Source organism: Echinops telfairi, unplaced genomic scaffold, assembly GCF_000313985.2.
Source record: "Echinops telfairi isolate 266 unplaced genomic scaffold, ASM31398v2 ScPeMD7_70;HRSCAF=299, whole genome shotgun sequence".
NCBI classification, from domain to species: domain Eukaryota; kingdom Metazoa; phylum Chordata; class Mammalia; order Afrosoricida; family Tenrecidae; genus Echinops; species Echinops telfairi.
In genome coordinates this window covers 62,404,631-62,419,175 of record NW_022103968.1, presented here as the reverse complement: position 1 = coordinate 62,419,175, position 14,545 = coordinate 62,404,631, and the positions used below count along the sequence as shown (strand labels likewise).

The following is a 14,545-nucleotide window of genomic DNA, read 5'->3' as shown; positions in this document are numbered from 1 at the left end:
CCAACTCTTAACACCACTGTATGCCACAGGGACGTGCCCCATAGGGTTTCTAAGGTTGTGAGTGTGCACAGAGGCAGACGGGCCCACCCTTCTCCTGTGGATCTGCTAACAGGTTCAGAGCGCCAACCCCCCCCACCACCACCAACCTTGGTGAGCAGGCAAGCACTTTAACCACTGCTCCACCAAGGCTCGCTCCAGACTCAGAGAATAAGGAGAGACAAGAACAGGCAGGCTCCTTACAAACAAAGCATATATTTATATATATGTATATACATATACACATATATATATATATGCATATATATGTATATACATATACACACATATATATACATACCCCCAACCACAAAATGCATATATATATAAATTTTGACAAGGCTGATAAAAAAAAGAACACCCATTCATTCCCCTTCGATTTGAGATTAGAGAAAGCGCATCACATCGTCACCAAAGCAGGACGATTTTGAAAAAGAAGAAAATATTGTAAATAACTTCCGGCCCGACAGAACAAAATTTTAGATAGAGTGACAATTTTTCTTTGAAAATGTAGTTTGCCAAAACTGATTCCAGAAGGGAAAACAGCAGAAAATCTCAAGAGCTATCGAACAAACGGACTCCATTGTTAAAAAATCTCCCCAAGTACAAAAACCGCACACTCTCTACAGGGTGGGAAACGAAGGCAGGTCATTTTAGAAAGGAAGGGCAAACCCCACCAACCCCGTGGGTAACACCCTAGGGGGGAGGGAGGGAGTGAAGAAGAGGAACCCCGTCTCACACACCTGGAAAGACCGAATTATCCCGGATAAAAGTAGCCACACATGTAACTACACTTGGATCCTTAAAATATGCACAGTACAGTCTAACCAGGCGTCCTCAAACTACGGCCCGCAGGCCACATGCGGCCGCCAAGGACAGTTATCCGGCCCGCCGGGTGTTTTTGCCCTTTTTGGGTTTTTTTACTTCAAAATAAGATATGTGCAGTGTGCATAGGAATGTGTTCATAGTTTTTTTAAAACCATAGTCCGACCCTCCAACGGGTCCAAGGGACAGTGAACTGGCCCTCTGTTTAAAAAGTTTGAGGACCCCCTGGTCTAAACACTTGGTTGTTTGTAAAAAATACCTCTTTGATGGAGTTCATGTCTGATAGGTTGTGTAGTAGATATCTCTGTGTATAGTCTACACAGAGCATCCATTGGTTTACCTTTCAAACAAGAATATCAAAACCATCTCGAATATGCACATGCAAAATACTGCAGCCAGACCCCTTTCTTTACAGAATAACACCAAGTGGGTTTAAAACGATAAAACTCTGATAAGAATATATAGAAGTAATTCTGCATGACCCTGGATTAAGCAGAGCCTTCTTAGATCTAACAGTCTCAAGCAACAAGAGAAAACAAATAGACAAAGTGACTTCATCAAAGTTAACAAATTTCACACTTCAAAGGACATCATCAGGAAAACGAAAGAGCAACTCACAGAACAGTGGTGTGTGTGTGTGTGTGTGTGTGTGTGTGTGTGTGCAAATGAGTCATCTGATAAGAACCTAGTATCCAGAAGCTATAAAGAATTAGTAGAAGTTGACAATAAAAAGATAACTTGGTTTTTGTGAATGAGCGCAGGATTTGCATGTCTCCCAAGAAAGCATGCAAGTGGCCAATCGGAATGTGCTAAGGCACTCAGGCATGGAGAAGTGGATTCTTGCAGATGTAGTTAGACTGCAATGTGATACTTCACTTGATCTCCCTCTTGACCCATTTTCAAAATGTTCCAGTTTTTAGTATTGTCTGCTTTCTTTTCTATTGAGATTTTTCTGTTTTATTTTGTCATTGTTGTCTTGTTTTTGTTTCTCTGTATGTAAATCTAGGCTAGATAAGTCTATAAAGACACTAACTGGATTGATAATTTCCTAATAATGGCAGGGGAGATCGGGGGCAATGGGGAGTTAACAACAATGAACCCAAGAAAGAAGAAAATGTTCTAAAATTGTAAAAAGATGCTCAACATCATCAGACACTCAAAAAAAAAAAACCCCAAACTGACTGCCATCAAATCAGTTGGCTGATAGTGAGCTGACAAGACAGACTAAATGCCCCTGCGGGTTTTCATGGCTATCGATCTTTCTGGGAGCAGACAGCCCTCCTCTTTCACTCACAGAGCGGTTGGTGCCTTCTAATGGCTTACCTTCAGTTTGCAGCGCAGTGTAGAACACACTGCGCCATCGTGGCTCCTGCATTAAACACTAGGTAAACGCACATCAAAGCCACAATGAAGTATCACTTCACAAGGGCTCAAATTACTCTGAACACAGCAGTAAAGCATACAGGCAAAGAGATGGGGAACTAGAACCATGGGATATAAGTAGGGAACTACAATGGAGCAGCTATTTCAGAAAGTAGATCAGCACAAACGCATAGAGTCCCATATGACCCAGCAGTTCCGGTCCCAAGGATACATGCCGGACAACTGAAATTGTATGTCCATGCAACGTGTTCAAAGGAGTCTTATTCATGATAACTCAAAAGTGGAAACACCCCAGATGTCTCTCGAGAGTAAATGGATACACAAATTGTAGTTCAGTTATATGATGGAAAATTATTCCATAATAAAGCAGAAATGAACTACTGATGTAGGACAGACAAACCTTGACAATACCATGCCAAGTGAAAGAAGCCAGTCACAAAAGACCACGTAATCTATGATCCCAATTATAGACAGTGTTCCAAATAGACAAGTCCATACCGACAGAGGTGGGTTGTAGTGGTTGCCTGGCATTGGAAACCTGTGCTGCTGTGGGCTAGGCCTTGGGCTGCTATCCGCAAGGTCAGCGGTTCAAACCACTGATGGCTCAAAGAACAGGCTGTCTGCTTTGGGAACCCATAGAACAGGGTCACTCGGAGTTAGAACAGACTCAAGGGCAGTGGGTGCCTTTTGTTGTTTTTGTTGTTGTTATTGTTTGGAGGGCTGGAGAAGAGCTTGAGGAGAAACGGGGAGCCAACTGCTAAAAGGTACTGGGTTTCTTTTGGGGGTGGTGGTGATAGAAACTTTAAAGTTAATGACAATGTTCTAACATGTAATGATTACACAACTCTGAACGTACTCATTTTTAATAATATTTTAAAGGTGAAAAGCTACACTGCAAGCTAGGGTCTCATTGAACAACCTCTATACAAATTATTCATGATATTAGCTACATTTTCCACAACACGTCATCCTTCTCACCCATCCCATTCCGGTTGTATTATTGCCAGCACTCTAGCTTTGCTGTTCTCAAATAGATTTTTCAAAGGAGGGTTTTACTCAGTGGGGAATTCTTTATTTTGTGAGTCTTTTAGAACAATAGTTTTGGGGCATCCTCTTGCCTTCACTAGTTAATAAGTCTGGACTTCCCAAGCATTGAGCTCTATTCCACATGTTCTCCTACTCAGTCAGGCTCCATCTATTGTGCCCTGATCAGAAGGGTTGGTAGTGGTAGCTGGGCACCATCTAGTTCTTCTGGTCTCAGGGTAGAGAAGGCCATGGCCTATGTAGACTATTGGTCCCATAGACTACTTTCTTCTGAGCCTTTCTATCGTTCTCTTTTGTGCCAGAGGAATAGAGACCACTAAGTGTATCTTATGTAAATATACATTTAAAATGTAGACTTTGAATGGATGAATTGTATGGCATATGAATTACATCTCAATGAAGCTGTTTTTAAAACCATATGGATGAGAGGGAAAAAACCAGATTGATGGTGTGTGGCAATTGAGTATCTTGAGCTCTTGTTGAACTTCGTTTTGGTGGGAAAACGATGCTTAAAGCTCATGTCAAGTACTCAGCTTTAACTAAGAAGAAAGGCAGGAGTCCTCAGGCACAGGGGCCAAAAAGGAGCCATTGTCCATGTAGGCATCGCCACAGCTCAGAAGTGGACTTGACGCACAGCACCTCTGGGCATTAGGCACTTCGTAAGCTGATCAAAACCTGCTGAAATACACATCTCATCATTAGTTGAAAGGCTCCTTAGAAAGGCAGGCATATGACCTTTGCTTTTTCGAATGAGAAGACGAAGGCCCAGAAAAGAGTTAGAAATTGACTGCCAAGAGTCACACAAGTGACCGAGGTTTCCGGTGAAGTTAGAACCGGAGCCTGTTCCCTCCACTTGACTTCTTTCTGCATGGTTCTAAGCCTCTCAAGTTGGTCGTCCCAGCACCCAGGGGGGGCTAAACTCCGCCGAGTCTGGGCCACAGGAGGGAGCAGGAAGGGGTTCGGGAATTTGCAGTTTCTGAGAGAGGAAGTGGGGAGCGGGGACCAGGTTCCCAGCAGGCAGCGAAGCCCCTGTTCCCGTAAGGGCTGGGGGATATAAACGTAAGGGATGAGCCACCCTCCGGTGTCACACGTGGTCTGGGTCCTGTGGTTATTTGTTCCCGTCACAGAGCGGTGGGAGGGGTGTGTGTCTGAGACACTGGCCCCCACTGATCCAGTTATCCCCACCTCTGAACCTCAAAACTGGCCTGAGTTTGCCCCCCTAAGAAATCACCTCTGTGAGTCACTCCACCCATTGGAAACTTCGCCCCACCCTGACCTCAGGCAAGGCCCAGAGCGAAGCCCCTGAGCCTCTAACCCCACCCACTTCTTCCTCACCATCAGGGTCCCTAGCTTTCCACCCTCCCTCCCCCCTCCGGCTACAATCCTATGGCTATGGCCAGAGTTGGGGAAGAGGCTGCGGGAGGTTCAGAGGCTGGGCTTCTTGTAAGACTTAACCGGCACCTATGTCTCAGTTCCCTAGAGGCCCTGAGTGGGGCAGACGGGACCCGCCCAGAGTGCCTGGGAAGAAATGTCAGCAATCCACTGGGTGAAATCAGCCATCGAAAAGCCCGAGACCCACCCCTCTGCCCTGACCCACGAGTCAGGGTCGACCCCCCACAACTGGCTTGCAAGTCCAACGTTTTTCAGGTGTACATTTCCATGGCACCGTCCTGCCGTGCCACCATCCTCCACACCCACCTGTCTGTGTTTGGGATGTTAACTCATCTAAGACACACGCGCGCACACTCCTATTGCCCTCGTGTTCAGGTGAAGAAACGGAGGCACACAGAAAAGCTGAAGAACCTCTCCCAGGCCACCCAGCTAAGTAACCACAGAGCTGACCCACACCAGGGCGGCAGCAAGTCAGCTGAGCCCCTGTTGGCGGGCTCATCAACACTGGCCTGCCCTGTTCTCCGACTCCCCACCCTCAGGTCACCTTGTTTTTGCTGACTTCCTGAGGGCTGTCAACAGGGACAGGGCCGGATGAAGAGGTGGGTGCTAGAGGAGGGGTGGAGCTCAGAGGGGACTTGTCACCACACTCAGGGGGCGGGGCAGGAAGCAGCCGTGATGTGCCGGTGACCTGGTGCATGAGGGGGCTGACATCAGCACTCAAAGAGCCTCCAGAGTGGGGAGAGGACCCTTGTGCAGGCGCTGCTCAGCAGGCATCGGGCTCCAGGTAGGGAGGAAGCAGAGGGGTGCCGGGAGGTGAGGCACCCCGGGGAGGATGGAGGGGCACCAGCTTGCCGGTGGGGAAGAGCTGAGGGAGCAGGAAGTGCCGCGACCTAATGGCCAGAGGCCTGGGTTCCTTGTGGGTGATCTGCGCCTCAGTTGATTCATGGGACTGGTTAGAGTACATCAACCCTAAGACCCTTTACGATGTGACAGGCACCCCTTCTCAGAAAGCTTCTCCCCAGCTCCAGCTCAGAGTGGAGTCCCAGTGCCTGGGCTGAGGGGATACCCCTGACCTTCTCCTACGTGAGGTGATCAGAGAGTCTTTCAGAACCCCCTTGGCCAACCTCCTCCCCTGTGTGGGACTCCCCACGCCTGCCCTGCCCCCTTCAAGGCACTCTTGTGGGTGAGGAAGCAGAAGGTTCCAGGTAGAAGGTGGGGAGTCCCTGCTCCCTGAAATCCCAGAGAAGATGTTGGGTGGGCCATGAACACAAAGGAGGCGCTCGCGGGAGGTCAGTTTAAACCGTGGGAGAAGGGAGACCCCAGGCCATCAGCGACCCCAGGCAGGCCCCAGAGCCATCTCAAAACAGGGGTCCTCAAACTTTTTAAACAGGGGGCCAGTTCACTGTCCCTCAGACCTGTTGGAGGGCCGGACTATAGTTTAAAAAAAAAACTATGAACAAATTCTTATGCACACTGCACCTATCTTATTTTGAAGTAAAAAAACAAATGGGGCAAAAGCACCCGGCGGGCCGGATAAATGTCCTCGACGGGCCGCATGTGGCCCGCGGGCCGTGGTTTGAGGATGCCTGGCTAGCCGGTTGTTGCTTCATAGGCACTGCCAGGTGGGGAGGCACCGTCAGAGCAGGCTCTGCCGAAGGTCCTCAACCAGAGACTCAGACAGGCTCTGAGGGCCTGTGCCTAGTGAGAGCGACAGAGGGAGGGAGGGAAGAACCCAAGGCAATGGGGGGTAGAAAACCAAGGGTCTCTTCTCTGCCCAGGGCACTAGTGCCTAGGCCCCTCCTCAAACCTGCTGCAGGTGCTCTGCCCCTTCCTCCTCACCGGCAGCAGCTGTGGCCCTGAGGACAAAGCCATTAGTCTGACTCCCAATTAAACCTTGTAGAGTGAAATCCTAGCAAGGGGCTATCCCTGGCTGTGTGACCTTAGGCAGGTCACTGTCCCTGTCTGCACACGCCTGGTCTGTGAAGACCAGGCCAGCTCTGACATGCAATGACTTGTGAGATCTGTCCTGCCTTCTGTTCCATGTGCCCTGATGTTGGGGTACAGTTGGGGGGAAGGGCTGTCAACCAGTCTCCATCCCTTTCTGCCCACAGGGCCCCGGGACCCCAAAGCCCAATGGCTGCCCCAGTGCTCCTCCACTGCCTCCTCCTGCTGCTGCTGCCCGCCCCCGCCCCGGCTCCCTGCCACACGGCCACGAAGGCCGAGTGCCGCAGAGCCCAGGGCTTCGTACCTGGCGTGCAGCTGGCTGGGGAAGCCGTGGACGTGACCACCCTCCGGCGCTTAGGCTACTATCCCGTGGACAAGGAGCGCTTCCTACGGCCGGACGGCACCTGCACCCTCTGCCGCAGCCCCCTGAAGCCAGACACACTCTGGCTCCTGCCCCTAGCATTCACCGCCTGGTGCCCCCAGGGCTCCGGCTGCCAGCGCCAGGTGAGCAAGATCAATGCCATCTCCACAGAGGAGGTGGCCAGGGAGGTGTCCAAGAGCATTACCAACGACTGGAAGGCGGGGCTGGACCTGAACCTCCACCCGAGCAGCACCGCACACGTGTCGATGGCCGGCTCGCACTCCAAAGCAGCCAACTTTGCCGGCGAAAAGATGCACGGAGACCGGTACAGCTTCACCAGGGAGCTGGTGGAGTGCCGCCTCTACCGGTGAGCAGCCGAGGCAAGGGGGATCTGGGACTGCTGCCACCAGGGGGAAATAAAGGCTGGTGTCCGCATAGCAGGTGCTACCCATGCCCCGTAGGGCTGGCATCTGGAAGTACCAGTGCCAGGAGGCCAGGGGCGGGGCAGGGTGGGGGGCAGGAGAGCAAGACTGCCCAGAGTCCTGAGTGGTTCTCTGGCGGCCCAGCACCTGCTCACACTTCCTTCCTTCCTTCCTTCCTTCCTTCCTTCCTTCCTTCCTTCCTTCCTTCCTTCCATGGGGTCCCTCCTCCATGAGGGGCAGGGAGCAGGCCCAACTCCCCCTCTCTTGCTATGTGACCTTGGGGCTCTCGCAGCCCCGGTAAGGTTTAATCTACTTTCTGTCTTGGTACCTTGGCTTTCGCTGGAGAAGGAGGTGGGATCAGACAACATCCTTCCTTTGGTGACCACCCTAGCTCCCTCGGCAGAGGGTTTGCCAGGGTGAGGGACGTGTGGGCTGTCCTCGCCTTTTGGTGACTTCGACCCCTGCTTCGCTGAAGGACAATTACTTGAAACTAAGAAAAAAGCAACTCAGAAACTCCCTGCCGTCAAGTGGGTGCCGGCTCACAGTGACCCTGCAGGACCAGGCAGAACTGCCCACGTGGGTTTCGGGGACCGCAGTTCTCACGGGAGGAGAAAGCCCATTCTTTCTCCCATGGCGCAGCTGGTGGGTTCAAACTGCTCACCTGATGGCTAGCAGCCCAATGGGGGACCACTCCGCCACCAGGAAGGAAAAGTTTATGTTGGAAGGAAAAGAGCCAAGAACAACGATATTCAGAGTCTGGGTCACCAGAGAGCAGCAGCCAGTGGGGCAGAGCTTGGTCTTTGGGGCCAGCACACCTGGGGGGCCTTCCACTCCCAGCTGTCTACTTACCTGTGCTCTTGGGCAATCTTGAGGGGTTTCCTGAGTGCAGACAACACCACTGACATGCTCTCTCTCTCTCTCTGTCTCCCCCACCTCACCCCACCCCCATCACAGCTTCCACCTGGTATATAGCCCTCCACTGAGTCCAGATTTCAAGCAAGCCCTCAGGGCCCTGCCCCCCCACTTCAATGCCTCCACCCAGTCAGCCTACCTCAGGCTCATCTCCCACTACGGCACCCACTTCATCCAGTCTGTGGAGCTGGGGGGCCGGATCTCAGACATCACGGCGCTGCGCACCTGCAAGCTCACTCTGGACGGACTCACGGCCAACGACGTGAGCAACTGCCTGACGGTCGAGGCCATGCTCAGCATCGGCGGCAAGGCCAGCTCCTCGGCAGAAGCCAAGGACTGCGAGGAGAAGAAGAGGCAGCACAAGGTGAAGGCTTCCTTCCACGAGACCTACAAGGAGCGCATTTCCGAAGTGGTTGGGGGCCACCACGCCTCCATCCATGACATGCTGTTTGGGAGCCAGGCTGGGCCTGAGCAGTTCTCCTCCTGGGTGACCTCACTGCAGGACACACCCGGGCTGGTGGACTACACCCTAGAGCCTCTGCATATGCTCCTGGGGGCCCGGGACCCACGACGGAAGGCTCTGAGGGAGGCCGTGAGCAAGTACGTGAGGGATAGGGCACGCTGGAGGAACTGCAGCCGGCCCTGCCCGGCGGGGCAGTGGAAGGATGCCAGTGACCCGTGCCAGTGTGTATGCCAAAGTTCAGCGTTCACCAACAAGGACTGCTGCCCTCGGGAGAGGGGCATGGCCCACCTGGAGGTGAGGCATTTCCGAGCCGAGAACCTGTGGGGTGACCACATCAGCCAAACGGACGCCTACCTGAAGATCTCCTTTGCTGGCCAGGAGCAGCGGACCTACACCGTGTGGAACAACAATTACCCCAGATGGGCGACCAAGATAAGCTTTGGGAACGTGCAACTCGCCACAGGGGGGTCCCTGAGGATACAGGTCTGGGATGAGGACTCCGGCTGGAATGATGACCTGCTGGGCACCTGCTACGAGACCCCACACTCGGGCACGCATGAGAAAAAGTGCGCCCTGTCCCACGGCCACCTGACCTTCACCTATGAAGCCCGGTGCTTGCCCCACCTGGCTGGGAACACCTGCATGAATTATGCTCCCCAAGGCCTGCTCACAGAACCCCCGGGAAACCGAAGTGGGGCAGTGTGGTGAGGACAGATGCCTGCCGCGGACCAGTGTGCCCAGGTTGCAAGGGGTTGCGCAGGGGGAACCAGGGCCGGCACTTATGTCCTGATTAGATAGAAAACCGAGGCTTGCGGGCTGTGTGTTTTTCGTTCAGTTGAGCTGGCTGGAGCGTAGCAGGCTGAAGAGGGAGGGGGCTCTTACCTAGAGGCGCAGGTGCCACACTGCTCCAGCAGGCAAGACTTTCAGTGCTACCAGGTTTTCTCCTTTTTCGGAATGAACCCCCAATCACAGATTCTCACGAGCAGTCTCCTGGCTTTTTTGAACTGTTGGCAATCTTGTTTTGTAAACACAAATAAGCCCTCTGTGGGCAAACATGAATGTGTGTGGGCCACAGAGGGTCAAAGCCATCCGCTGAAAACTTTTCTTGTTAATAAATCATTTTATTGGGGGCTCTGACAGCTCTTATAGCACTTTAATGATAACAGAATCCTCTTGCACGTTGCAAAGCCGGTCCCTGTCTTAGGCTCCGGGGAGGGAGGGAGGTGGTCTCTGGTACCAACCCCCCCACCCCACCCCCACCCCCGCCCTTGGCATGTGGCAAACCCCAGAGGCTCAGGTTCTTATAAAAAAAGAAATGGCTTTTGTTTCTCATTCACTGGTCCACTGGGAGAGGTGGCCAGATTCAGGCAGCTTCCCAGACATGGTGGGACTTGGCTGGTGTCAGGCCGCCGCCAGAGAGGCTCCAAGGAACTGGCTCCCCTCCCAGGGTCCAGGCAACTTCCTGCAGATCCTACATAAGCTCCAGAGCTCTTTGAGGGCTTTGTTGGACCAAGAGCTAAGTAGTGTGATTAGCTGGAGCAAACGTCCCAGTATCCAGGAGGGATGCTGGCTGGTGCCCTTTGTTAATGTGCTTAGCTGCTCAAGGAAGAGGTCCCAGACCACCCAGAGACACCTTGGAAGAAAGAACCCCCCCCAAACACCATTGACCTGATCCTGGTAGCAACTGTACAATACTGTTTGATGGGTTTGAACTAACTATAGAGTGATAGGATGTATGTATTAAATGTCCATTTTTAATTGATTAAAAAGTTTTGAATTAAAACAATGTTAAGGTAAACAATTTTGTAAAAGCCGCCATCGGAACTGCTGTGGAGCAAGGCTCTACACTGACCGCAGCGTCTGTTGGGCAGCAACTGGCCCAGAGCCTTGTGAACTCACTTGGTCCACGCCTTGCACACCTTTGGGGGCTGCGCTCAGAGCTCCACATTGGCTGTGTTCACTGAAAACAAGCACCAGGGTGGGCCAGGCCCCTCGGGAAAGCAGTCTCAGGGCCAGGAGGGCTTCGTGCTGTTAGAGATGGGGAGCCGAATTCATTGATTTCCAACAAGTCCCTGCTGTTCTCTGAATCCCAGTTTCCCCAAAAGGACAAGCTTGGTTTAACTCCTCTCTCAGGACGAGTTTGAACCTACCAGAACCTTTCTAGAAGGCTCACGTCTGCTCCTGAAGGATCCCTAAGAGATCTTGGATTAGCTCTCCTGACCTTTGTGTTGTCTTACTGAATACTCTCTACTTGGTCTGTAGGCTCTGATAGCCATGGCAGGCAATGACTACGCAGAACCCGCAGATGGACGTCATGATAACAGGGTGTATGAAGGATGTTCACGAGCTGTAATGCCAGTGAGAAATGCTCAGGATAGTTGTTTAGCAGGACAAAGTGCTTCCAAGTCAGCTAATCAATGCCCAAGGGGCATGCCACCCTGCAGGAAGCCTCCACCCCAGGGCATTCAGCTCAAGCACCCAGGGTCAGCAAAAGCTTTTACTTTACTTGCTCCCTGGGTTGGGAAGGCCACCCCTCTGCCCCCCATGCTTTGGCACTTGGTTCTGCCACTACTCACAGCTATCTTCTGCATCCGGAAAGTTCACTGTACAGAGCTCCCCGGGCCAATGGACACATTCTACCCCTGGCTCTTGCTGGTGATGGGATCCCTCCTCCTGCTCCTCAGAAGGCTCATCGTAGACAAAGCAGGATGGCCTTGCAGGCAGCCTTGGTCACAGTTAACTCACAGGTGAATCCTCTCAGTGTCTTCCTCCTCCCTTCCTACCAGACCCACGCAAGAAAAGGTTGTTTGCTGGAAGTTAGAGACTTTGCCTAGAAGAATCACACTAACTAAGCTGCTGGCCCTGCAGCCTTACCTATCAGGAAACAGGCCCAGCAAAAGGCAGGGAGGTTTACAGACGCTATCATTAGAGAACCAGGTCTGTGTCCGGGCACTCTACCCGAGCAGAGCTTTGCTGTGTTGTGCTCAGTGCCATGAAGTCAGTCAGCTCCGACGCACAACAACAGACGGGCACTGCCCATGCCCGCGTCCTCATCACAACCAGCATGTGCGAGCCCAGAATGGCAGCCACGGGGTCCACCCAACTGTCAAGGGCCTTCCTCTTTCCTGGTGTCCCTCTACTTTCCCATGCACGACATCTTTCTCCAGGGACCGGTCTGTCCCGTTCAAAGTAGGTGGGACGGCGTCTCGCCATCCGTTCGTCCCGGCTATACTGCATCCGAGACAGTGTGTGCTGCTGGCATGGCTGTCCAAAGCCAGACTCACAGCCATGCAGCCAACGCTGACTCGGAGCAGCCCTCGAAGGCAGGCTAGAATTGATCCTGTTGACGGGAGTAGAAAACAGCATCTTTCTCCCAAGGAGTGGCTAGTGGTCTTAAACTGCTGACCTTGTGGTTAGCAGCCCAATGTGTAACCAGTACCCCAGCCTTCAACCAGTATTTCAACCTAACTGTAGAGAGGCCAAAAGTACAATTGGCTCTCCAAAGTGAAAGGTAAGCTAGGGGTGGGGAGACGGAGCAACCTGCTATTACTGAGAGGCAGCCACTGGGGAGCCCCCAGCCCTAACGTGAGTTCCCACAGGGCACTGTCATGTCCCCCATGAGGATGTGTGGTCCCACCTGAACCACTCCTGATCAAGACGTGCCACCCGGTGCCAAGGATCTTCCACCTGTCCTCCAGGTCCTGTCCCCACCCTTCTCCACCCTGTGCACCCTGTGTGGGCTCCCAGCCAATGGGGACTCCCAGTGGGAGACTGGAGGGCAGGAGCTGGGAGGGGAGTCTTCCTCAGGAAGGAGGCCAGAGGCGGGTTGTGCCCATCTGTGAAGCTCACTGCCCACTCCAGGAGGCCTCTGCTGGGCTCGTTTTCCCTATTGGAATAGCTGCTTTCTCCTCCGGGAAGGTGCTTTAGCAAGCAAGTCACCTTAGGGGCCAATGGGGCTGCATCTCACCAGAGAACTAGGGAAGAAACAAACAAACGTACGAGTGAAAAATGTCCTACAGAGACTCTTATTAAACTTTAAATGGGAAATAAGAACCATTCGGAATGAGGGAAGGCATGTAGCAGTGCAGAGGCAGGTAGATCTGCTGGCATTATATGTGCCAGAGACAATGGAAACCATTACAAGATCATGATTGGTGGGGAGGTCAACCCATCACTGTGGTAGGTGGGCCTACAGAAACGTCCGCATGTGTACGTGCGTGCATGCGTGTAGGTGTGCATGCGTGTGTGCATGTGTGTGCATGCATGCACGCACGGTCAGGGGGAAAGGGCAATGACTGGAATGTGCACATACCTGTCAGCTAAACAGATGAGAGGACTGGCTGTTTCCAGAAAATCATGAAGGGCACGGCTAGGTAAAGTCTTTGTGTCAGACAGACATGCCTAAGCAAATTTCTGCATGCAAATTCATCTTTTTTTTTTTTCATTTTACTGGGGCTCTGACAACTTACAACAATCCATACATCCATTGTGTCAAGCACATTTGTATATATGTTGCCATCATCATTTTCAAAAGATTTTCTTTCTACTTAAGCCCTTGGTATCAGCTCCTCACCACCCCCCTCCCTCCCTTCCTGCCTCATGAACCCTTATTATTATATCTTACACCGACTGCTGTCTCCCTTTACCCACATTTCTGCTGTTCGTCCCCCTTGGGGTGGGGTTATACTTCGATTATTGTGATGGGTTCCCGCTTTCTCCCCCCACTTTCCTCCCGCTTTCTCCCCCCACTTTCCTCCCACTTTCCTCCCACCCTGCTGGTATCACTACTGCCATTTCGACCACGTTCTTCTTCCAGGCTCGCCCGACTCCTCTACGCACAGCCACATTGTTGGTTGAAAGGCCAGCAAGGATTGAGGAAGTAACATAAATAGCTCAAAGGATGTCTGGACTTATGTCAAGATTCAAAATGGAGTTAGGCCTGGTAGACCACAGCCTGCCACAAGCCAAGTGCTTTTAGGTTTTAGGTTCTACTACCAAATTCAGGGAGTCAGCAAAGAACACCCACTTCAGGGTTACCCCATGCGAGCAGAGGGAGCTGCAGTGTTGGTATACCAACTCCCATCAGTGGTTGATGCAGGGCTCCTGCAGGCAGGTCCATCAAAGGGGCAGGCAGAGTGAACTTGGTGGCCAGAGGACGTCCTCAAGCAAATCAAGGCATGGACTGATGATGGAGGGCCCTCACGCTACCTTCTCCCTGAACTTAGCTCTTCTATTGACTACGTGCATTCTCTGTGGCTGTCTCTTCTTTCTAGTCCAGTATTCTTCCCCTACCCTGACTAAGTTTTTCTCGGCCTTCAGGAAGCCCTATCTGACTACCAGGTCTAGTTTTAACCCCTGTTCCCATAATCCCCAGTGCTTCCCCATCACATCGCTGTGAGACCAAAGGTGTCACTATATTAACACTATATCTAGCACCTAGCATAAAATCCGATGCTTAAAATGCATTGGGTGGGTGGATGGGTGGGTGGGTGGATGGATGGATGGATGGATGGATGGATGGATGGATGGATGGGTGGGTGGATGGATGGATGGGTGGATGGATGGATGGATGGGCGGTGATAAGAGCTGTATGAGCCCCCAATAAAATTATTTTTAAAAAGAAAAAAAATGTGATACAGTGAATTCTGACTCTCACAGACCCTGTAAAGCAAAGTAGAATTTCCTCTCTGAGTTTTTGCATCTGTATATCTACGGGAGTAGGTCTCCTCTTCTGCCCAGAGGTTGGCTGGTGGTTTGTACTGT

General features: G+C 52.1%; 1 protein-coding gene across 1 annotated transcript; it reads left to right on the top strand.

The window, feature by feature from the left end:
• The first annotated feature begins 6,813 nt into the window (after positions 1-6,813).
• On the top strand, positions 6,814-9,841 carry PRF1 (perforin 1). The gene is made up of 2 exons (XM_004701146.2): positions 6,814-7,352; positions 8,362-9,841. The coding sequence occupies exons 1-2, from the start codon at positions 6,814-6,816 to the stop codon at positions 9,488-9,490; spliced, it is 1,668 nt and encodes a 555-aa protein (XP_004701203.1). The 3' UTR covers positions 9,491-9,841.
• Positions 9,842-14,545: the final 4,704 nt, after the last annotated feature.